Source organism: Pavona decussata, unplaced genomic scaffold, assembly GCF_977016875.1.
Source record: "Pavona decussata unplaced genomic scaffold, jaPavDecu1.1 SCAFFOLD_92, whole genome shotgun sequence".
NCBI lineage: Eukaryota > Metazoa > Cnidaria > Anthozoa > Scleractinia > Agariciidae > Pavona > Pavona decussata.
In genome coordinates this window covers 3,728,836-3,753,622 of record NW_028145509.1, presented here as the reverse complement: position 1 = coordinate 3,753,622, position 24,787 = coordinate 3,728,836, and the positions used below count along the sequence as shown (strand labels likewise).

General features: G+C 38.4%; 2 protein-coding genes across 3 annotated transcripts; both read right to left on the bottom strand.

Moving 5' to 3' along the window:
- Positions 1-1,408: 1,408 nt before the first annotated feature.
- LOC146473933 (dolichyl-diphosphooligosaccharide--protein glycosyltransferase 48 kDa subunit-like) lies at positions 1,409-9,263 on the bottom strand. The gene is made up of 12 exons (XM_085117975.1): positions 9,077-9,263; positions 7,994-8,104; positions 7,594-7,680; positions 7,346-7,449; positions 6,599-6,693; positions 5,817-5,910; positions 4,807-4,910; positions 4,434-4,478; positions 3,497-3,644; positions 2,820-2,943; positions 2,312-2,418; positions 1,409-1,664 (listed from the first exon to the last, which is right to left on the bottom strand). The coding sequence occupies exons 1-12, from the start codon at positions 9,240-9,242 to the stop codon at positions 1,509-1,511; spliced, it is 1,341 nt and encodes a 446-aa protein (XP_084974101.1). The 5' UTR covers positions 9,243-9,263; the 3' UTR covers positions 1,409-1,508.
- A 2,274-nt stretch (positions 9,264-11,537) lies between these two features.
- LOC146473932 (uncharacterized) lies at positions 11,538-16,083 on the bottom strand. Of its 2 annotated transcripts, XM_085117976.1 has the most exons (5): positions 15,929-16,083; positions 15,279-15,364; positions 13,373-13,790; positions 12,669-12,804; positions 11,538-11,752 (listed from the first exon to the last, which is right to left on the bottom strand). In XM_085117976.1, exons 1-5 carry the CDS (start codon positions 16,011-16,013, stop codon positions 11,632-11,634), a joined length of 846 nt encoding a protein of 281 aa, XP_084974102.1. In that variant the 5' UTR covers positions 16,014-16,083; the 3' UTR covers positions 11,538-11,631. The 2 variants fall into 2 exon arrangements, with proteins under 2 accessions (XP_084974102.1, XP_084974103.1); XM_085117977.1 differs by lacking the exons at positions 15,279-15,364; positions 15,929-16,083 and adding an exon at positions 14,139-14,269.
- Between the last annotated feature and the right edge of the window lie 8,704 nt (positions 16,084-24,787).

The window sequence follows — 24,787 nt, the reverse complement described above, 5'->3', positions numbered from 1 at the left end:
GAGTTATATAAGCATGCAGTTTTAGGGTGTAAACTTGCACTTTCATGCAGGTGTTCAAGTACATACAGAAGCTGTAAATTCTAATAACAAATTGCAAAACTCTGGTACCTATGTAGTCCATAATTCATGGAATGAGTGCTTTTGGAGCAAAGCCACATTAATTAGGAGGGTACCACCTTTGGCTACCGTGTGTATGGAGAATCTCGGGATGGTCCAAGAACTACAGATTTGTTAAAGAAGAAGTGTCATTGGAATTTGATGTTATATCAAAAACTCCAAAATGTGTTTTTTTTTTTTTTTTGGAATAAATGTGATAGTATATTTCAAGCTAAGCGAATAATGGGAATGATGTATTATTCAAGTAGGTGACACAGGCATACTCGGAAAAAAGGAAATCCGAGTGCTCCTATCAGGAGTCGAACCCAAGACCTTACGATTACTAGTTCGGATGCTCTACCGCACTGAGCAACGGGAGACTTGTGGGAGCTAAGGCCATTGAAGTAGGTTCATGGGACAAACATCCTACATACTGCAAGGATTGGAATGTCATATGTGCAAAAGGAATATTTCAAGCCCAGTGAATAAATGAGAATTATGTATATTTATTCAATAAGTGAATAATACAATCCTAGCAGTATGCAGGATGCTTGTCACGCAACATGCTTGGGGAGGGAGTGCGTTGCATGACAAGCCCAAACGATGGCTGCGAAGGAGACTAAGGTTTTCCTTGTCCCTGCCATCATTGTTGTTCTAGTTCCCTAACACTGTTCCTTGTGAAACACCCCTCTATTCACACTACTGACCTGAACACAGCCTTGCCAGTCTCTGTTTGTGTGGACTGTTCAGCCTTTCTTAAGGTGGGCCAAGTTTCAGTTACATCAACCAAATATTTCCAGAGATATTGATGATTCTGTGATTTGTTTTTTTGGAGAACCACTAATGATGTCATCACTCAGCTAATTCAATATATAAAAACATGAATATAGCTGAAAGAAGAAAAGCCTGGCAAAAAGAAAAACTCCATCCTTCATTTTGAAAGGTCTTTCAAGTAATCTGGTCTTATTTTTAAAATTAGGAGTATTTTAATGGGTTATACTGTTGCTATGGTAAGCTCATGTTGAGAAAAACAATGACCATAACTTGTTCACCAATGGAAGAATTGATCAGACTAAGTATGATAGATGGAAGCCTGTGACAACCACCTTAATCACAAATTTTTGTCACAGTCTACAAAACTTGTGAAGTCAAAGGGTACAAAAAAACACATTGAGACAGACCAAGGCAATAGAAATTGGATATACAAATAAAGTGAGGAAACTCAGAGAGTTCCAACTTCCCTTAGCTCAGTGAAAACTTAAGTTCAGTTTTGCTGTGAATCAAAGAAGTCGAATCACATAAAACACAATGGTCACAGGTAACAAGTTAGTTCTGTCAGTTTAATTATTCATAAAAAAGCAATTCTACAAATGGTGCTAAATGATGGCTCAGTGGAGCCTGCTAGTGTAGTGTTATTCTGCCTTGCTTTTCCCCTCGTCTCTGTGATGCAGGAACACGAAACTGAAGATGAACAACCCTAACATCATGGAGAATGCACTAGCATAGTAGGGATATGCCGACGGGATGAACCGCTCATACTGTGTGTGTTCCCTGGGACGCACAGACACCTGAAACATCAAACATAGGTTTCTTGAAACCGCCAGGAATTTCTATACAAAATTTATTTTGTATTCTTCACTATTATCATTGTAATCATTATAATTAAAGGACTGAGGCCATAAGTGACCCAAGATTTCTGTTTTATTACAAAATGAAGCACAAAACAGCAGAAATAAAATTGGAGCCATGTTTCCTGAAGGAATTCAAGGCCACATGCAAACACTCCAGGGAATCTGAGCTGAAACAGCAAAAAGAGATCTGGAAAGACAATTTTGGGTTGGTTATCATTATTCACTCTGCTGTACACCATTAGAAGCAGATGACTTCAAGCCTTTTCTAAAAGACATTTTTGACATAATGTACCAATCACTGACAGTACTCTGCAGAATTCATGCCACTCATCTCTTCTGTAGTTCAGTTGTTTGAGCACCTAGCTTAGTGCTAGCCATTCAAGGTTTCAACTCACATCAGTACTCTGAAGTTAGCTTACTCAAGTTTGTTCCAGTAAATGCGTATAATGTCTTAAACAAAAACAGTTTTAACTACAGCTGTATTTGCACAAAGTTACCCAGAGTCATAAATAAAAAGTACAATATTGCCTGGATCTTTACCTCTGTAGAAAGCAAGAGGTACCATTAGAATGAATGAGAATTACCTGAGTTTTACTGTTGAGATAAGTGTAACCCACGCGACTATATTCCACCTTGTATTGGAACACACCGTACACGTCAGGGAGCTTGAACTTGGCAACAAAAAGACCATCTGCAGTCAAAAAAAAGGAAAGGCACAGCTCAACTTTTTAACTGAAATTGACTTTTTTCGTTGAGAAAGCATGCGTGTTACATCTGATGTCATTTTTACTGTCTGTACTCTTATAGACAATAGCTACGAGCCAATCAGTGTGCGGGAATTTGGACAGTTGTATGCAAGACTGCCATCTAAGAGTGCTTAAGTAATAAGTACACAGGTGATATAGAATATACTGTACTTTAGAATTAAAAAAACGCAAGGAAATGAACTGGGTTACGTGTAAGCACTGTTTGACAGCTTTAATTTGAATGTCAACACTTCTTCAAAAGACTCAAAAGTTAGACCATAGAACATTCTAAAGTACTGCTCAGTAGCTGACAAAAGTTTTCACTCAAAATCCAAAAATTCCAAACCATTTGAATTATTGAGGGTGATCCTGATGAATGGGTCGATCCTGAAGAACTCCAGCTGCACGTCCGTTCCCTTGAAGGCTTCCCAGTTTCCATTCACCAGCTCCTCAATCCTGATGCTGTAGACCTGCAGGTATACAAGTATATAAAAGATAATATGTTACTGTTACACTGGTAGCATTGGTAGTGAAGGGGTAAACATGTCATAGGGTTCATACACATGTTCACACACTGGTATGGCGGATAGCCTTGGAACTTTTCATGGCTGGTCTCTACCATCACATTTTCATAGCATCAGTTTAGATGTTGTGACTCTGCTGTATGTGACATGCTGACAACAAACCTCCCATGCAAATTATTTTGTGTACAATTGCACTTATTTTATTAAGGGAATTTTCAACCAATTAAAATATTTTGCCCTGGCTCCTAATTCATGCTGCCTGCCTCAGTTGTTTTCTCTCTGTGTTTCCTTGCTTTTCATTGGCTATCATAATTTGACACTACCCCATTAATATGATTGCCCCATTTGCAACCAAAATTTCATGGCCTGCAAAGGGTCATATTTTCATTGACAAAGTCAAGAGTGACTGGGAACAAGCCCATTGTCCTCCCTTTGAACACCTCATTAATGATTTTCTCCATCCCTGCAATAACACAGTGTACACTGTTTAACCACTCACCACATCCTCCTCAACAGTGTATGCCACAGGTGGCGACGCCTCTCCAGCACGGTGATGTTTAACCTCTCCAACACGAAGGACACCATTCTCTTTAAACACCCACTCACTCAGGGCAATGGCCAGGTCCTGGTTTCCAGATTTAGAATACCTAACATCAAGCAAAGCTATTTCAACACTTTAAACAATAACCAAGTTTTCAGCTTGGTTTTCAAACTGTCCCCCTCTATCTTGTTTGCTCTATTTCATGTTTGCTTTTTTTTTTTTTTGACTGACCGGAGGCCGAAAAATTTTTTTTTGGGGGGGGGGGTTAGGGGGAGCTGTTGTTCAATGTTATCCAGATTGCTTGAAACACTCTTCATTCTATTAGTAATCTGAGTGATCAGGATCACCAACTGGATTTGGGTATTTTGTCAATCTGAGGCAAATTCTCTTACATTCCTCTTGCACCAAACATAATTCAAGCAAAACCTACACCACCTAGCACCTGCTCTTACTAAAAACTACAATTATAGTAATTAGTTGGGCTTATGATGCTACAAAGAAGTGTAAAAATAAAAAAAAACTTCCCATCTACAGTACATGTACATGTATAACTGGCCCCAGTTGTTCAAAGGCCGGATAACTTTATCCAGTGGACAAGTCGCTATCCAACAGTTTCAACATGTGCAAAGATTTCAGTATTTCCTCGTGCACAAGCAAATATGCACGCTCTAGAACCACTGCTAAGTTAGGGAATGTACGAAAACCTTGGACAACATTTAACGTGAAGTATATTTTAGACGCTGAAGAGTGCCTTATCCAGCGGATAAAGTTATCTGGCCTTTGAACAACTGGGGCCTGAACAGTAAGCCACACTTGTCTAGTCGTGCTTGTCCACACCTTTCCAAATAGAGAAACTACAATAAACAGAGCAAGAGAAAACCGAGGGCATACTTACTGTTTAGAGCCAGCCTTTGAACTCTGAACAGCTCTGTTGAAGTACCTGTGTGCAGTAGTGAAACACAACAAAGAAAATTATGACATTCAAGTTCTACAGCAAATAGACCATATTCGTATTCTCGGTGTTGAACTGGAACTAGCTTGCACACGAGGCTTATGCGGGGGAATCTTTTCACATGCAAATACTTTCTAATATATTCCCCCGCATGAGCCTCCATTGCAAGCTCGATCCAGTTCCATACCGAGAATACGAATATGGTCTATTGAGACCTTAAAATTATTACCATTACCGAATCTTGTTGCTAATGATTAGGTCATACCAATATGTAATGCCTGAGATAAAGATAAACTGCAACTGACTGTGCACATACTCATCACTGAAGAAATCCAGCGAGCCTGAGAACACAACTCTGGCATTATTCCTGGCTTGAAGACCAGCAATCAACAGTGTGCTCTTGCCAACAGCATGGGGATACTAAAAAAATGAGAAAGTTGGTATTGATGAACAACATTGATGAAGCATGCAAAAGGTTGTATTAACTACAGACTGATGTTATTACGTCATAACTTTGTGTACAGTCTTTGTGCCCGCACCCCAAAATAAAAACTACCCTCCGTTTTTCCTTCTTTTCCTAGTCTACTTTACAATCGGATCAAACATCTTTTAGATAAGAAAATGCTTGTTGTTAATTAATCCTTTTGTGTTTAGTGAGATGTTCAGTTGTTCGACTGTAAGGAGTAATGTGTCTGAGCAGAACATAAAAATAATATTAATTCAGTATTCTGAGAATCTCTTTGGCTTGCTGGACAAAATTGCATACTCATCAACATCACTCTGTCTTTTCCTTTTCATAAGGGACTTTGTAGTCAATTCACATCACACGTGACCAGTATTTCCGAGAATGAAAAGAACATTCAAATTTCTCTTTGTAATGTCTGACATGTGAATGGATTGATGAACATTTCTCTGGAACTCCATTTCCGTAAAAGACGCATTAACAAAAACAAAAGATTCAAAGTAATTGGGAAACAATATTGTTATTCTTGAAATACTTCATGCTGTAATGTACAGAAAAATTCATAGCTTTATACTGTCAATAAACTAGGGAAATTTCTATGGGAACTCTGAAATCTGGTTGGCGATGTTCAAAACTGACATGCAAATTTCAAAACTCTGTTCAAATTTCAAAAATACTGGTCACGCATGACGTGGATTGACTGTAATACAAAACAAAAAGAATGACAAATACAACTACAGTACAGAGTTAAGAGAGCCTAAGAGTCAAACCTGAATTTGGATGCAAACATATTGAATCTGTTCTAGTGCTAGAAATAAGGAAGTTAACCTCTCAGACAAGCCCTGATCTTTTGCTATACGTACCTCGGATATTTTGACATCAGGGTAGTAGGAGTAAGCTGTAGATGCTGCTGTCAAGACCTCCAACACCAGAGGATTGTCAGGGTCGGCAGTCATTCTGACAAAAGCAACAGAAAATGTTTGGATTATACAGTGCATCTGTTAAACAGCTCAAATAAAAAGCACTCAACAGTATAACAATTATAATAAGTATCACTATAATGCTGAGCGCATTTTCTTTATTTATAATACTATAGTAATAATAAGAGAGAATGAGAATGATGTATTTATTCAGTAAGTAACACAGACATAGTTAGTTCTCTCTGCGCCATGAGGCGCATAAGGCTGCAACTTTCGTTTTCCAACCAGTCCTGTCTTTTGCTGCAGTCCTGGCTTCAGCCCAGCTGGTCCACCCTTCTTGTCTGCACTCTCTTTCCTCTGTCCTCCTCCACGTGATTTTAGGTCGACACAGACATACTCGGAAAAAAATCTGAGTGCTCTTATCAGGAGTCAAACCTAAGACCTTCCGATTACTAGTTCAGATGCTCTACCACTGAGCTACAGGAGACTCGTGGGAGCTAAGGCCATTAAACTAGGTTCATGGGACAAACATCCTGGATAGTGCTACAATGTAGGATTGGAATGTCATGCGTGGCATATGCACAATGGATTATTATCGTGTTGAGTGCTTTTTATCTGAGCTCAAGCTCAAAATGACTGATTAACAATAATTACCATTCTAAGATTGATAATAATGTATAGCATAATAACATGGATGGATAAGAGGCTGCAGACTTTAACCTTACCCAACTCCTTGGAATAGCAGAGGATTTGTGACTAGATGACCAGTGATGGTGTTGGCCTTGATGACATTTGAAGGATCAGCAACTATCAGGGTGTGCTGCAGGTAACAATGAAAATCAACATTGTTACAACAAAAATAAATGCTGCCACAATGGAAGTCAATACAGTTTAGCCAAAACCAATGCCAGGACAATGAAAGACAGTAAATATGAAGTTAAAATGAGGTTGTGACAATAAACAATAATACTGCAACTATGGAAACTGACATTGTTGTTAATAATGTTAGTGTTATAACTAAATTCAGCAGTGTAACAATGAATAGCAATACTACTAAACAGTGAAAAATCAAAACTGATATAATGAAAATCAATGTTAGTTTACAAAGTCTAATTTATTTCAGTTCTTGTTTGCTTTATAGGGCAACTGAATGCTGGCCAATAATGAGCAAGGGTATTAGTCAAAACTTATATTTCCAAGTATCAGGAACAATGACTAACTATTGAAGAAATCAGGGATGGATTGAGAAAAAAGAAGTATGTTTGATGTGGTTGATTTATCCCCAACCATTTCTGATTTCCCTTAATTTCAGTTTTCATAAGTCAGCAAAGTCTGGGACTGTATGAAAACAGCAAAATACATGATCATCTGGATTTTCCTCACATATACGTATAAAAACCAGGCTTAAAATACAAGTTGTTGCAATTTTTTTCAAGGGAAACTACAACCAATTCCATGAACATGGGCATTACCTGATCTAAGTCAGAGACATCATGGTTAATGTGATCAATGACAGAAGTCTTCTCCTCATCAAATTCCACACCACATTCACTTCCAAGTTCACGGATGGGATCACCTGCAAAATATCTTATTGTTACTTTTCTTAACCTATTTCAAAGTCACCAATAACTGAGGAGTATCATATATGTAGATACATGTAGTAATAGCCCAACAGTAGAGCTGCTATGGAAATTATTATTAGTATTGATGGTTTACTAACCAATGGCAGAGCTTGTAGCAACCAACACATTTCCTCCTCCGTCAATGAAATCAGTGATAGCTCGTACATTCAGAGAACCACCAAACTCTGAAATTAGGACAGAAATATTTTGTTAGCATAACATAAAATTAGAAACCTACAGTCGACTCCTGATAACTCGAACCCTCGCTAACTCGAGCCTCATGCTAACTCGAAACAATTTTCCTTTCCTTTCAGGTCATTTACTATAAAATTTTACCCTCGATAACTCGAACTCCCGATAACTCAAACCTTTTTCAATTTCCCCTGAAGGTTCGAGTTATCGGGAGTCAACTGTAGTTCATTAATTATTTTATTTGAACATCATACATGCAATACTTTTTTGTCTTCTTTAAATCCATCTAAATAATATTTAACTCACCTTCAACTGATGGTGAAAAGATGATGAGATGCTGATAAAGGAATTCTCCGTATTTCACAAGGGTAAGACTTGCATCATCAGCAGAGCGGAAAACCAGCTCAAATCCTCTTTCTAACAAAAGAAATTATCAATCTTAGCTTCAGCCTTTCTACTCACATTACACGCTAGGAAAAGACGTTGACATCAACTTTACTCTTGCAGTTCCTGCACCTCACCCATGGCTGATAAAATATATTTAGATTACCTACCTATCTTACTGAACATTCTGCAATTAAGCAAAATCAAACCACATGTAAATCATGCAACTATAAATTATTATTTGGTAATTAAACAGCTTGTAAAAATTGATTATCAAAGAATGCATATTTATTTTGATTAAATATCAGCCTTATTTCACTTGTGTCTTGCTATAGCAACCTTATTGAATTTTGCATAGACTAGGAGTTTAAAATTCCAATGTTGTCCTCAATAAATTCAAACTTACCAGTAAATTGAACATCTCCAAACAAAAACAAATCATCTTTCCCAAATAATGTTAAGAATTAACCAATACCATAAATTTTGTGGGTTATCAAACTTGCAGATGAGCTTTCTTTGATGTTCAGTTTTGCTCAGTCAGATACCCCAGGTTAAGCTTATATTTATGAGCCAATAAGTTATGGGCAAAACAAATCATTGCAAAAATAAAAAAAAATTACAATAATTTTATTCTAACTAGTAATATTAAGATTTCGTTTTTACACTTGAACAATCAAACCTTTCTTACTGATTTTTTTGTCTCAATTTTATTTTCCACAAACCAAAACTCTTTTTTATTCAAGGAGAGAGGATAAAGTTCACCATGCATATGCCAGTAGCCAAAATAATTCAACTAAGCTTATTCTCGATTTGCAGACACCCAAACAAGAGTACTCAACAAGTTTTCTCAGAACAAATGCAAAACAAAACAGAACAAAAATACAAGAAACCTTCTTTGCAATGATTTGAGCTTGAAATTTTCGTAACAATTAATAGCCTACAATTCGTGAGAAATTTAAACTGCCCATTGTTCTTGGGCTTGCAAAGTCTGCAGTCTGTTCTTACCTTTTAGAGAGTTAAAAAAGATGGAGTGAGTTTCCTTTGTGTTGGAATTATCAAGAAGAACAAGGGCTTTTCCTCCTGCTTCCGTTAAATGAAAGCAAGCGAACAAAACAACCAGAGCAGAAACGAAAAACCCTGAAGATCGACACGTGTCCCTCACAAGCGCCATGTTGGAAGAAAGGAAGGATTGAGCTTTGCCTCGTTTTCATGTTTGACGAGTTCCCGTCCCAGTGTCACGCGCGTGGAGGAGTCGCGCTGTCTGTGACCCAGGAAATCTATGATTAACAAATCGACGGCAGTTTTCATGGTCTATACTCTTTTATTAAAAACTGGACCATTGTATAATGCAATTCGAGCGATTTGTTTGGCTTAGCGGCCATGGTATATGAGCCATTAAACCATGCCCGAGAAAAAGAGACCATTAAATTGTCTTCTAATTGTTCTTTCAAAGCGAAATCAACAAGATCTATCAAAGTTTCTTGATTGTTTTTTAATAAAACAATTATTCCACTCGCGCTTGTTGGATATGAGATGATTATAGCCAACTCGGCGCGCATCATCTCATATCCAACGCGCGCTCGTGGAATAGTTGTTAAATAGACCATATAAAATGACGTCAAAAAATGTTCAAAACTCGGGAACAACGAGCCGCAGGCGAGTGGTTTCACTGCCAAGTTTTGGACATTTTATGGCGTCATTTTATGGTCTATAAGAGTATAGACCATATAAAACTGCCGTCAATTTGTTTTTTGTAATAACATGGAAAAAGCACGAGCGGAATTGGCTTTTTTTTTTCGTTGAGAAAGCGCGCGCGTTACATCTGACGTCATTTTTATTGTCTGTACTCTTATAGACAATAACTACAAGCCAATCAGCGCGCGGGAATTTGGACAATTATTATAAAAAGCACATTATCTGTGTTGTTTTCTGACTGTTTCATGACTATAAACAGCATTTTATAAACATGATTTTAACAAGTTGCATCGTGTTCCGAACTGTTCTGGATTGTCCCCTCCTAACAAGAAAACAAGAGGAAACATGTTTCACTGAAAATGTGAGAGCTGTTGTAAGTGGCATACAAATCATTTATATTCCACAACAGATTCCTTCGTTAAGCCGTGCTGATGTTCATTGAGCGATTCAAGCACAGAATTTCTACTGCGCGCACTTGATTGCAAGGGTGACGCTTTACGAAAACTTCTTAAACTACCCGGTAAGACCTTTAGTCTGTAATTAACAAATCGACGGCAGTTTTCTATGGTCAATACTCTGATAGACCATAAAATGACGTCAAAAATGTTCAAAACTCAAGTGGAACCACGAGCCGCAGGCGAGTGGTTTCACTGCCAAGTTTTGGACATTTTATGGCGACATTTTATGGTCTTAAAGAGTATAGAACATAGAAAACTGCCGTTGATTTGTTTTTTAAAATAACATGGAAAAAGTACGAGCGGAATTGGCTATTTTTTTCGTTGAGAAAGTGCACGCGTTACATCTGACGTCATTTTTACTGTCTGTACTCTTATTGACAATAGCTACGAGCCAATCAGCGCGCGGGAATTTGGACAGTTATTGTAAAAAGTATATTAAACAACAAGAACAGGAGAAAAAAAACTACTTATCGTACTGTGAAATGCTGAGTCAGGGAATTTGAAACGCGGTGGACTCGAATGCAATGGTGTCTTGTAGCTTTGCGAATCAAGCAGCTTTCACTTTCGTTCACGCCAAGATCAGAAGTTAACCGTTAGTAAAAACGAATAACTTGTCAACCCGAATACTGCTTTACTTGAATGTATAATATGCTATAAACTTTATTCTTCGCGCATTCTCACAAGCCAGGCTAATTCTTCTTTTTGTTGGACTGACTGTAACAATGGACAAGTGATGTGAACAAAGTTATCAATGTTAATTTAGTAAACTTTATAAAGGAAGCTTGTGGGATGACAGGTATTACGATTGGCTGAAAGCATGAACAAAAGGCGACAAGCGACACTAAAGAAGCGACTTACAATAATGATGAAAAATTTGGAATATATGAATTTGATTTAACACGGGCGTTTTTCCTTGACTTTTATTGAAGGGGAGCTCAATCAATGGGCACTGGTCCCCAGAGCTCCAGAATAGCATTGTCTATGGAGGTGATTTTAACCTCGTTTCCAGGCCTCTTTCTTTGTAAATTGGGAGGCGCAGCAACAAATTTATAAGGAAAAAGCTCTTGGGGACGAGGTTGGGGCGATTTATGGGCGACATTCCATGACATGGATTATTCACTGCCCTTTCCCAACCGAACCGGCATCAACTTTCGCTCAAGCCAAGATCTGAACCAAAGCGTTAAATACAGCTGGGATGTTTGAATGGAATAGACGTCTCTGAGATCTCAGGAAAGGATTTGTTGAATAAAGGATTGCTCAGTACATTTCCTGGGATTTCTCCTCATGATACAGGCAAAACAGGCTAATTTAGTAAGGCAACAAGTTTAATAAGAAAAGTTACAAAACAGACATCTCAAGCAAATTGCAATAATCTTGCAAAACAATGTTCAGTTCCATCAGTGCGCCTTAAACTAGTCTCTTCTTGTGCCTGTTTTTCTGGTTCAGGATTGACGCCCGTTTACGTTTTCTCGCGGCAGCAGCTGAACGTTCAGCGGTTTCCTTGGCTAACTGAGCTTGTCTTTCAATTCTGTAAAGATAAAACCAGAAAAGATTTAAATCATAAATTATTTTTACCGCAAAAGCTGCTTTCAGCGAAGTCGTTTTCGCGAGTTCAGTTTGTCAAAAGACATGAAACTTCTCAGTTTATTGATGTTATCGCATGGCAATTTGTCTTCGCAATATACGGTGGTTATCAATGTACTCGGAACTTTGCACAGTTTTCCTAAACCCACTCTCCACTTCAGCTGTAAACCTGTCGTCCCACGCTGCCCACATTAATTAAGAGGCACAGCTGTCCCGACTGAACAGCTTGTCAGGCTCAAGTAATAAAGGTGATTCTTTCGAAATTGATTGACGCACATTTTTTCAGAGTCACTGATTGTTCACTAGCGTTTAGTATTCCGAAATATGCAATTTAATGAATAGATCATCATGCTTATGAAAGAGAAAAGAAAGGCTATCCACCCACCCCATAATTGCCTGCGTTAAAGAATTCAAATATGGGTCTATTTGGTCAGTTCTTATTAATATGTATTGTTTGAGCAGGAGTAACTGAACATATAACAAGAGAACTTCCGCAGCAACATTACACATTGCGTTGAGTATAAGAAACAATTAAAGATATTATCCTTGGCCGAAAGGCACAGCATGCACTGATCAAGCAAAACTACCTCAAAAGGTATCTGGCGTGCGCCTATCATGCTTGAGATCATGATTTTATGCCTACGAGTAATGGGCAAGCTCGCGTTTCTGGCGATAATTCATTGTCCTGGCGAATCACTTTTTCTGAAAATATCTTTCACTAAGAAAGCGAGGCTGATGCGGATTAACTCGCTTAAACTTAAACTAAAAGTTATACCACCGTACTCGTTTAGGAAACAATAACTACTCCAAGTGTCTAAAGATAATATTAACGTTACCGGATGTTGTCAAATACAACTCACCTTCTTTGTCGAATGACCTTCATAGTCCTTGTTAACAGCAAGACAGAGACACGCACAACAAAACCAGCGATCAGTAAGCAGTTGCCATCCTGCCAGGTCAAACCAGTAAAGCAAGTTTTAACATATGTCACATGACCTGTAAGAAAGGATAACAAAGTTGAGATTAAGAATGATGTATTAATCAGTAAATGACACAGGCATACTCGGGAAAAAAAGTCTGGGTGCTCTTATTAGGAGTTCGAACCCAAGATCTTCCGATTACCAGTTCGGATGCTCTACTACTGAGCTACAGGAGACTCACGGGAGCTAAGGCCATTAAACTAGGTTCATGGGTAAAACATCCTGCACACTGCTAGGATTGGAATGTCATTGTGGCATATGCGCAATGGAAAAATAATGTGATGGAATACGTTAATATGAACCTTGTTTAATGGCCTTAGCTCCCACGACTCTCCTGTAGCTTAGTGGTAGAGCATCCGAACTAGTAATCGGAAGGTCTTAGGTTCGACTCCTAATAGGAGCACTCGGATTTTTCCTGAGTATGTCCTGTGTTCTTATTTATTCACCAGGCTTAACACATTCCATCACATTATTTTTCCATTGCACAAAGTTTGTCACTACACAGTCAGTTAGTAGGCATGCGCAGTCTGAATTGTCGTCATAGCAACTTAACCACGATACATTGCAGAATAATCTTCACTTACTCTCTAGATATCCAGCATATAATTCTGCAATAACATTTCCAGACCATGTAGTAACATTCCGTATTTGACTAGCCAGCCACGACAATCCACACCAAATTCTCGCAGCGAGCCACGTGACACCATCCCAAGTCCACTGTCCCATCAAAATCACACCGTCCCATGCCTTCTCAACCAGCCATGTCATTGTGTCCAGTGCCCACTCAGCCAAACAGATCACTCCGTCCATTGTCTTCTTTGCAAGCCAGATCATTCTGTCCCAAGTCCATGTTGCTCCGTTCCTTGCCCAGTTTGCCACGAGCGCTGCGGTTGTTTGGCATGTGATGAATGCCCTCTTCATGAAACCAAGGGGTCGAGGTTTGCAAGTTCCGTTGTTCATTGGGCGCGTTCCATTTGCGGCACATGTTTGAAAATTGTAGGGCTGAATATGAAATCAAAAAGCAGAAGGCTGACTGTTAATAATTTCAATTGTTGAACGTCAGATGCAAAGGCCTTTGCAGGCGCTTAAATTCTGAGAAAGGTAGCGGACAAACAAAAGGAGAGTTTAGCACAGAAGTTTTCCCGCGATTTATATATAGATTCTTTTGCCGAGGGTCATGCGTTTATCTTCTTGACGATCCGTCAAGCTTAACTTAGAAAACTACGGCCAGTGACGAGAGCATCCTGACTAAATATTATCATTACCATTATCATTATTATTTTTATTATTATTTAGTCTCCTCCTTTAGCGATCTCTTAGTCCCAATCAAAAACAATTCAAATTACGAACCTCAGTTCCGTGTTTGGTTTTGTCGTTGCGATCCGGTTTCATGGTGACGTTTCCAGAGACTTTCTTATCTTTAACCAGCCGTCTCATATTAAGTTTGAGGTCCAGAAAGTTGATCTTCATCATAATCACGCGGTAATTCTGTAACAAAAACGTAAGTTAACAACGGGCTATCGCGCTTGCCAGAGATACGTATACGGCTCAGCGTAAAATTAATACAGATGATTTTCTGTTATTATATTTACGATAGTTTGATGTTAGCTAACTCGAAATACGGCTTCATCCAAGATGATATTCATTCTCTCAGTTTCTCACCGACTCCAACCTACCGAAACAGACTCTAAAATAGAGCGAGGATTTGGGAGTTAACCTCGGTGCATGCAGTGTAGCCTGCTATACGGCGACTATCAAAACGGTACGATCCAACTTTGGTGCCACTAATTCAACAAAGCTGTAATGGGAAACATGTTTAATCGCCGGAGGAAACCCCCCCTCCCCCCCCCCCCCAATCAATTCAAGAAACTATGTGGGCTCAACATCATCCAACATGTAAAGCTGACCGCGCTTCAACTTTGTTAGACCCTCAAAATGTTGCTGATCTAATTTCCTAATGTTGTAAGGAAAAGCCTATTGCTTAAAAGGGAGAGGTTCACATTTCAGTGCATGTGCATAAATCTAAATGTTTTTTCTCTTTCTTATCAACTTTATGGCCTTAAAAATCCCACTCACATGTACTTCAGTAATCACAATCTATAATTAGTCCAAGCAAAATGACTGATGACCAAAATTCACAGAAAATACTAGTGGACTGTACTCATATTGTCGATATTGTAGTTAGTGTTGACCCGTAGAATATATTTCACGGTTGATGTGTTTGCCGTTATTTGCATGCGAAATAACGCAGTCATACCACCCGAGTTACCTATTTCCTTCCGAATGGTTCATAAACAACGAATTAAATCAAACAGGCTTGAGGCGAAGAAGTATTTTGATTCATGGACATGCGCAGAATCGTGAACCCCTCCCTTCAAGTGCTACCATTCTGTAGAATGAAACTGATTCTAAGCAGTACTCTCCTATGGTGCTTATAGTTTGGGATACTGATTTCCTTAGTGTTAAAAAGCATATGCACATATTACTCACCTTTCTTGCCCAGTCTCCAGCCATACTGGTGTCATGTTTGTAGTCGTTAATGAAGAAAGCTTTCTTCTCAACCGCAATTTCAATGTCTGCGAGAACAATTTTATAATTGTGATGTCATGTTATGCATTGCACTGAAAACCTGAATTAAGTATCTTGCATGCTCTTAATGAATGTAAAAAGCCAAAACTGAGTAAAGAATACAACATGTATTATATTTTTTCATACCGCGGTAAGTGGAATTTGCTTTGAAAATTGCAAAAAATAAAAAGAATGTACACTGTCACGCGAGCGTTTTTACGTGTGTAAAGACAGCCGAATATACACTGTCACGCGCGCGCTCATAATTCCTGTTTACACAGACTACCATGGTTACCAAACTTGTTTTGTTTTTTGAAAAAAAACCTTTAACTTGGCAAAGTTTGCAAAAACGTGCCGCCAGTATAAAAATTCCTTATTCACTGATAAGGGATATTAACTCTTTTTTCACTTTGTTTAGTTTTCATGATCAACTGACAAAAAATGGTAACATTTGATGGAAAACTACTTTTTTGATAATGAAAAAAATAAAAAACGCCTTTCTTAGGTTCTCTATTGAGAGAGAGGTAAGTAAAAAGTTTCATCTCTTAAAACGGAACCAGCTTATCCCTTACCTTCTTGTTTAGCTGTAAGCGTTGCATTTGATAACAGTACGAAAACCGCTACCACAGTCATCAATACAATGACCTTCTCGCTCATGGCGAGACTTTTTTCTTCTTGCGCGAAATACACAACTGATCTATTCCGCGAAAAAGAGCAAAGTGAATTTTGACGTCACAATAAGACTTTATGACGCAGGGTGCGCGCGATAAGACTCATTCCCAGATTTCCCGTTGAAAAGCTCATTCACGTGACCAACTCGCACTAGTAAAGTCAAAAGTAGTTAAACTCATGTTTGAGTTCGCTAGCCGTGAGTTCAACTCCTCGGCCGCACTTTTGAATAACCGACTGGTCCGCCTCCCACGCCAGTTGGGATTCTTAACCGTGTATGTTATGTTCTATTTGAAATATTTGTTTCTGAATGGATTGTTTCATTATCACTGAAAAGCCTCTCAAAGAAGGAGGATAATTAAGTTTATTATTGTAATTATCATTTTCTATTTTATTCTGTGATATTCGCGGACGACGCGCAAATGTACCTGGTTATGCGAAGATCTGAGCAATCATCTTGTTTGAGTAGGCCGTAGGGCTTTGTGCACAGGATATTTTATCCTGGGTAATTGATAATAAATTATTGTGCAACTCATCAAAAACGGACATTGTGCATTTTTCATCTCGTTATCTACGGCGTCAACCTATAGCTGCAGCGAATATATATTGATGGTTCTGAGATCAAGACAAGCGTCAATGCCCGGGATCTAGGGGTCACTCTTGACCAGTGCTTACGATGTCTACTCATGTCAGCAATCTTTGCAAGTCTGCTTCATTTGCTCTAAAGCATATTGGAAAAATTCGTCAGTATCTAGACCAACCTAGCACAGAAAAACTGATTCACACCTTTGTGTCGTCTAAACTGGACTATTGTAACAGTCTCTTGTATGGTCTCCCAGATAAAGAAATCTGGAAACGTTAACGTGTTTAGAACTCGACTCGGCTCGGCTCGACTAGTTACAAAAACAAGGAGAGTGGATCACATCACGCCAATTATCCGTAAGCTTCACTGGCTGCCCGTGCGCAAGCGTTCTATTTTTAAAACTTTTCTCTTTACCTATAAAGTTTTAAATGGCTTAGCACCCAGTTACTTGGCGGAACTTATTAATCTAACGCTAATGACTACCTGCAACTGCACAGACCAATGTTCAGGACTAAGAATTATGAGGGTCGCGCTTTTTCATCTTGTGCACCAGCGCTATGGAACAGTCTCCCTCTTGATGTGTGGAGCCCCCCATCAGTTGAGACTTTTAAAGTTAGGCTTAAAACGTTTTCATTTAATAATGAACTTGAGTATCTTGTCTTTGTATGTATGTCATTCATTTAATTTATCTACTTTTATCAAAATTTGCCTTAATTAATATTGTATTTCTTAAATTGTTTTACATTGTAAGAGCATTGAGATTTTAATGTAATGCACCAATAAATAAATTATTATTGTTATTATTATTATTATTATTGTTATTATTATTATCATTATAATTATTATTATTGTTATTATTATTATTATTATTATTATTATTATTATTATTATTATTATTATTATATTGCATGGTTAATCTACTATTATTATTTTTTTTACCTAAATTTGAAGAGGTTTTACGAAGGAATAGAAGAAAGAGAACATCAAGTCTCTCGCCTTTTCCAGTACGCACGATTTGCTTGGTTATTTTGTCTTATTAATTTCACGGGGAAAAGGACAGCTAAAACTAAACCATGGAAAGGATTCTCTCAGAACAGACGAAAACGTAGAAAAATAAATAAAAACTAAAACTGAGTGTATAAATTGTGTGACAGAAACAACGCTGAAAAACACTATCCACCTCGTCCACCCCTCCCTTAATCCTGTATCTGGCATTATCATCAATCAAGTAAAATAGCAAATGTTGATCATCCATTTTAGCAAATTCACAGAATCTTTAGGCGGTTGATACTGAGATACATGTTATTTACCCACGAATTTTTATTTACCTGAGCCAAAATACCTTTGGCAAAACAGAATCATGCGGTTCCCCTTTCTTAATACTGTCACATGGATTTAAAAGAAAGAAACTTATATGTTAGTTAGCCCTTACACCAAGTGTTAGGGAAATCCCCAAAATTCGGTCTTAAGACCGATTTTAACACAATTTCATTCCTTTTTCGAATATTTACGAGCGTAATAGTTGCGACTGCATTCACCAATGTGCTGCAATTTCGGCAGCAAATAATGGTTTCTTCTCCGTCTCTAATTAGTTTTTATCCCGCTCATAACATTTAATTTTCGACGTGTTAGAGGCTTTTCTAGCAATATTTCGCGGAGTTGTGTGGGAAAATATAAGATCAAAATGCATGTTAGACTGGAGATACACACTGCGCATGCTGGCAACGGCGCTAACGAAAGCCTCCTTATTCTTGCTGCATTATGCGGCAAGCAAGAAAGTTCAAACATTGTGCACTTAGAATTATTCAACTGGTTAAATACTGATTGATCGGGATTTATAATAGGGTGGATGACTTTACGTGTTTTATTCTTAGTCTATTCTTCAGAGAAGGAACGGCGTTTTCCAAATAAAAACTCACCCTCACTGGGGGCGCACTGAGTCAATTGGAAAATGCCGAGGGCAAATGCAGTTTCATTTACGGCAAACGTCCCCTCACTTGGTGATGCTATAATCTGCACCGCACACAAACTGCGATCACAGATTCCGCGTGTAAACAGCCGGAGGTGATTTTTTCCAATTTTAATGAGCTCCAGTAATTTTGTCCCACTGTTGCATTAGGACTTATTTTTTCAGTTCTGATTTTAGCAAGCTTAGCGTTGATTTCACGACCATACAATCGAGAATATCCGAGGAAATAAACACAATGAGTTCGCCGATTGAGTTCCTTCTAGCAATTTAAACTCACGAGACTATTTCTGCATTTTTTTTAACTTTCTCATCAAAGCATAACATTTTATGAAATTGTTAAAATTACTGCCTGTAGGAATAGGAACACCTGGCGTAGGTCACTGTGATCCGACCCAATCTCCCAATCAGTTTTTCAAACGTTTTAGGCCGAAAAGACAATTTTGATGACAATTGCTTCACTTTATTGGTATCAATCACATTGAACGAAGTTAGTAAATACGAAAGCAGAAGAAATTTATTTAAATCGATAAAACTTAGAGAGATGAAGTAGGACTTTATCATCGCTTAATTTTAATTGTAAGAAAAAGGTTATAGATCATGTTTTTAATACCCTTGAAAAAAATATGTTTTTCACTGAAATTGTAAATTAGCTGTAGAATATCTAAAAGTTGTTTGCAGGAGTTTCATGCTAATATGAATAAATACAGCCTGGAGTTAGAAGGAGACATACCATATTAAGTCATTATGAAAACTTGTAACTACGTTCCAGGGGCTTTATCGGCCCCCCATCAACTCAGCATTCTCAAATCATAATAGTGTTTAGTGTTTACGGCCAAAACATTTCTGCTCGGATGGAGCACAAGAGTAGTAGCTTGAACCGCAAGAGAGCTATCCAGTGTCTGAACGAGCGGGGCGTATGTGATCTGTGAGACGCCGTGTTGGGATCTGCGTTATTTCCTGAGCAAGAGGCGCAAAAGACACAAGCATAAAGACTGGAAAACGACTCACTTGGCCAAAAATGGGCTCAGCTGTAACCAATGCAAGGGGGAAAGGTGAAGACGAGACACGCCCTACAAGGAAATCTGCTCCGGTACTGCATGTTGTTAAGACTTTGGTGCAGATCGGCAACGCCGATGACTCCTTCAGTAAAGTTGGCTTTACAGAGTCAAGACCTGCGAGCTCATCATCTTTTGATTCATCTTTGAAGTCACCTCAGCTCTACGAGGCTTATCGTGACAGCGCACAGGTTAAAGCTGTTGGAAGACGCTTAGCTGGCGTGGGTGATGAGCTTATGGCAAAAAGACCAGGAGCCGTTGATTGCAAAGGATTAAAACTTGCGTTCATTATCATTTTTTCCTTTGGTGTTGCTGCCAAGTTTGCTAATTTTGAGCTTAAAAACGTCACTTTCTGAGACAACGAGAGTGAATTAGTAAATTTGTTTTCTAGCTTTCACAAATAAATGTTAACACTACTAACTGGTTGAAAAATTACGTCTGAAAATTTATTGGAAAGCTGACCTTGCTTATGCTAATCTTTCTTTCCGGTTGAAATACAAAATTAACTGAAATAGATAAGTTTCTCGGATTTTGAGCCCGAGGGCAAATAAATAATTTTTAAAACTACAGGAAACGTTTCCGTTTCTTTTCCCAGAGGCCAGAAGCTTTCAGTGTAAAATAAAATTCGTGGAGAATCAAATAACTATTGCCCAGATCTCTGTTAATATCTACATCGTGTAGCATGGTGGCCACTGAACGTTGTAAACAGCACTACTGAGGGATTTTTTTTGGCGATTTTCCACCAATGCTGAAAAATAATATTAAAATTAGTTATTTAGTGTTGCCGCAACGACAAGTAAAATATCGTACATGTGAACTCGGCGAATGGCAACATTAGCAACCTTTCTCAAGTGTGTTAAGGCCTGACCAGCTTAATAATTAGGCATATTTTTATTGCAAGGGGAAACATTTGTTATAATTCTCCATGAAACCTGGCAAACTGGTATCCTTATTAATTATCCACATGTTTTGTATCATATTTTAGTTACGTGACCTGAAAACGACTTAAAACCGTTATAATCTTTACTAACATAAAATGGGGCTTTAGAAAGCTACATTATATTAATCTTGTTTGTTGCTTATTTAATGACTCCTTGCAAGGGCTTCATCATTTTGCCTTTTAATGATGTCCACATGTTAACAGTAACAGTTAATTAAAGAAAATAGGTCACGTGACATGATAAATGTCCAAATACGTTCAAAGGTGAATCATATAAGCCAGTACCACATTTAAAAGCGGAATTACTTGGGCAACGTTGTGCTAAACATTTTAATACCAAACGTTTTCAAAATTTTGGAGTATAAATGGTCCCCGTTTTCAAAAACAAGTTATGTGACGTCATCAACGGAGGAATGTCACGTGACAGTTAGGAAGACTTCCGTTTGATCAAGGAAGTCAGGCAGTTTATTGAATGACTTTCCTTTGATCGTGTAAGTTCTCCCGCGTGCTTTGGATAAATTAAAAGTATAGTCTCGTTGTCTATAACCTGAGTATGCTTTATGGGGGGGGGGGGGGGTGGCGAGCAAAACGAATTCGAGGGAGACGAGGGAAATTATTTTTTTGCAAAATAGAAAATTATCGTCATTGGGGGCGCACAGGTTCAATTAAAAAGTGCCGAGGGCAAATGCAGTTTCATTAACGGCAAACGTGACCTAACTTGGTGATGCTATAACCTGCACCGCACATAAACTGCGATCACAGATTCCGAGTGTAAACAGCCGGAGGTAATTTTTTCGATTTTAATGAGCTCCGGTAAGTTTGTCCCGTTAGTGCATTAGGACTTATATTTTTCAGTTCTAATTTGAGCAAGCTTACCGTTGATTTCACGACCATAAAATCGAAAAGATCCGAGGAAAAAAACACAATGAGTTCGCCGGTTGAGTTCATTCTAGCAATTTTAACTCACGGGACCTTTTTTTGCATTTCTTTAACTTTCTCATCAAAACATAACATTTTTATGAAATTGTTAAAATTACTGCCTCTAGGAATAAGAACACCTGCACGCGTAGGCCACTTTGGTCCGACCCAATCTGCCAATCAGTTTTTCACAGGTTTTAGGCCGAAAAGACAATTTTGATGACAATCGCTTCACTTTATTAGTATCAATCACATTGAACGAAGTTAGTAAACACGAAAGCAGAAGGAATTTATTTAAATCGTTAAACTTAGAGATATGAAGTAGGACTTTATCATCGCTCAATTTTAATTGTAAGAAAAAGGTTATAGATCATGTTTTTAATACCCTTGAAAAAAATATGTTTTTCACTGAGGTTGTAACATTAGCTGGAGAATATCTAAAAGTTCTTTGCAGGAGTTTCATGCTAATATGAATAAATACAGCCTGGAGTAAGAAGGAGATATACCATATTAAGTCATTATGAAAACTTGTAGCTACGTTCCAGGGGCTTCATCAGCCCCCCATCAACTCAGCATTCTCAAATCATAATAGTGTTTAGTGTTTACGGCCAAACATTTTTGCTCGGATGGAGCACAAGAGTAGCTTGAACCGCAAGAGAGCTATCCAGTGTCTGAACGAGCGGGGCGAATGTGATCTGTGAGACGTCGTTATGGGATCTGCATTATTTCCAACAAGAGGCGCGAAAGACACAAGCATGAAGACTGGAAAACAACTCACTTGGCCAAAAATGAGCTCAGCTGTAACCAATGCAAGGGGGAAAGGTGAAGACGAGACACGCCCCACAGGGAAATCTGCTCCGGCACTGCATGTTGTTAAGACTTTGGTGCAGATCGGCAACGCCAATGACTCCTTCAGTAAAGTTGGCTTTACAGAGTCAAGACCTGCGAGTTCACCGTCTTTTGATTCATCTTCGAAGTCACCTCAGCTCTACGAGGCTTATCGTGACAGCGCACAGGTTAAAGCTGTTGAAAGGCGCTTAGCTGGCGTTGGTGATGAGCTCATGGCAAAAAGACCAGGAGCCGTTGATTCCAAAGGATTAAAACTTGCGCTCATTGTCATTTTTTCCTTTGGTGTTGCTGCCAAGTTTGCTAATTTTGAGCTTAAAAACGTTTCTATCTGAGACAGCAAGAGTGGATTAGTAAATTTGTTTTCCAGCTATCACAAATAAATGTTAACACTACTAACTGGTTGAAAAATTATGTCTGAGAATTTATTGGAAAGCCGACCTTGCTTATGCTAATCTTGCTTTCCGGCTAGAATACAAAATTAACTAAAATAGATAAGTTTCTTGGATTTTGAGCCCGAGGGCAAATAAATAATTTTTAAAACTATCGGAAACGCTTCTGTTTCTTTTCCCAGAGACCAGAGGCTTTGTTATGGGGCTTTTCTGCGGCCAAAATATCGAACATGGATACATCAATGTTTTGTTCAATTACGTTATTGTTAAGCGTTATAATAAAAGTTGTAAAATAAAATAAATTAATTTCGTCCGGGATACATCGATTTTGGATGTCATACATCGATGTTATGGAGCATACATCGCTTTCCTGAATCATGCAACTAAAAGATGTTCGATAAAACTAAAAGATGAGGAAGCGGAAATAGAAGTGGCCGGAAGTCAGCTAAGAGAAGAGGCCCTGGGAACTAACACTTTCAATATGGCAGAAATAGGCTACTGGAAAGTGCAGAAGGGCAAAGGAACACTGCATCCTACGACTCGGCTGAATTTTTTAGTCGAATGCAAACGAACGAATTCGAGGGAAAAGGAAAGAAAAGGATTCCCCTCCCCCTCATCCTCGTTCCCAGAGCCTACGATCTTTTGGTCAGCGGTTAGATCGTAGGGCCTGGTAACAGCCGTTACCGGATGTAGTTAAATTCACGACATCCGGTAGCGCACGCTCAGTGTGATAAATTACCATTGCGCTCAAATGCGCAAAGCGTAGCATTTTTCACCTTATAGCGCATCAGGTTTTCGACAGCCAATGAAAAAAAAGATATTTTTGGATGGACTCAGAGCCACTCGTTCAACAATTAAAAAAAAAAACCGTTGGGGCTCTGGGGACGAGAATGCCTCCCCCTCCACTTAGGCCGATGGCTTGATCGGTAAGGCAACAGGAAAGAGCGAGAGTACTGGGAACATGACAGGTTTGAAATTTGAAAGTCGTATTCGTACTCAGTCTCGTATCTATAAAAGGTCGCCATTTTTTAAATAAGAGACAGTATTGCAGTTATTGTGATGTATGCAGCTTAAGGACAATGCGTACTTTTGTTACCGCGCATCTCGAGATACAGGACAAGAGAAGTGGCACGAAATTAAATACGGGGTAAAAATGTGGTGTTCCTCCTTGATATTACGGTCGTTATAAATGAGCTTATAATAAGCAAGTTATGCCATTGCGAGTTTGTGACAAGGTTTAACATGTTCGGACAACACTCTCTCAAGGATTATTATTGTGAATTGAGTCAAAGATCAGTGTTTTCGGATTCAGGAATGAAGGTAACCCTCCACACCTAAATTTGAAAAATTGATTAAAGACATGTGATCTTTGTAAATATGTTGATTACTTGTGTAAAAGCCAAACTCTAGTACGTGCCTTCCACTAGGAATTGCACTGGAGAACTAGTTCCTTCCATAACTTAGAATTCACATAAGTTCAATCTGGTCCTACTAGTTCCTCAGGAATTACGTGCTAAGTAAATCAGCTTGAACAGCAAATTGTGCTCAAGTTTTTAAAACTCCATTCAAATTGACTGAATAAGGAACTCCATGTTAGCTCTTGTATATTTAACCAGGTTCATTTCGGTGGATATTTGTTCGCAAAGTCTTCAAATCCCCTCAGAAATTCGGGTTTAGTTTAAAAAATCTTATACCAGTCTTCTTTGTCAAAGTGTCGGCTCAAAATTTCGTAACAGAGGAAAACTAAATTATCTTGTTTTCGGAGGGGCAAATATCTCGTTTAAAATTCGAAATAAAGTCACCTAGCAATTTCCTAAAACCAAAAAAAGCTTCTACATTCGGGAAAAAACCATTCCGTTTCCTAAAAACTTTCTGCTAATTTTCAGTTTAAGCATCGAAACAGATCATACTATATTAGATAACGTAAATATACCTTTAAAAGGCCATTAACGACCGGAGAACAGAGGAGACAACATTTTAAGTGTTTTCCTTTAACGATCTCGTTGGATACGTCTGATTTAATCATGTAAAACTAACGAACATTATGAACGACACGGCA

Bases quoted from the DNA above. Each gene is read 5' to 3' on its own strand.
- LOC146473933 (XM_085117975.1), bottom strand. From the start codon at position 9,242: ATGGCGCTTGTGAGGGACACGTGTCGATCTTCAGGGTTTTTCGTTTCT. The intron at 6,694-7,345 runs GTAATGCCCATG...TGTTACCTGCAG, and splicing joins ATGTCTCTGACTTAGATCAG to CACACCCTGATAGTTGCTGA. The intron at 2,419-2,819 runs GTTTGGAATTTT...TTTTGACTGCAG, and splicing joins CACCCTCAATAATTCAAATG to ATGGTCTTTTTGTTGCCAAG.
- LOC146473932 (XM_085117976.1), bottom strand. From the start codon at position 16,013: ATGAGCGAGAAGGTCATTGTATTGATGACTGTGGTAGCGGTTTTCGTA. The intron at 12,805-13,372 runs GTAAGTGAAGAT...CCTTTCTTACAG, and splicing joins ATATGCTGGATATCTAGAGA to GTCATGTGACATATGTTAAA. The intron at 11,753-12,668 runs GTGAGTTGTATT...TTATCTTTACAG, and splicing joins AAGGTCATTCGACAAAGAAG to AATTGAAAGACAAGCTCAGT.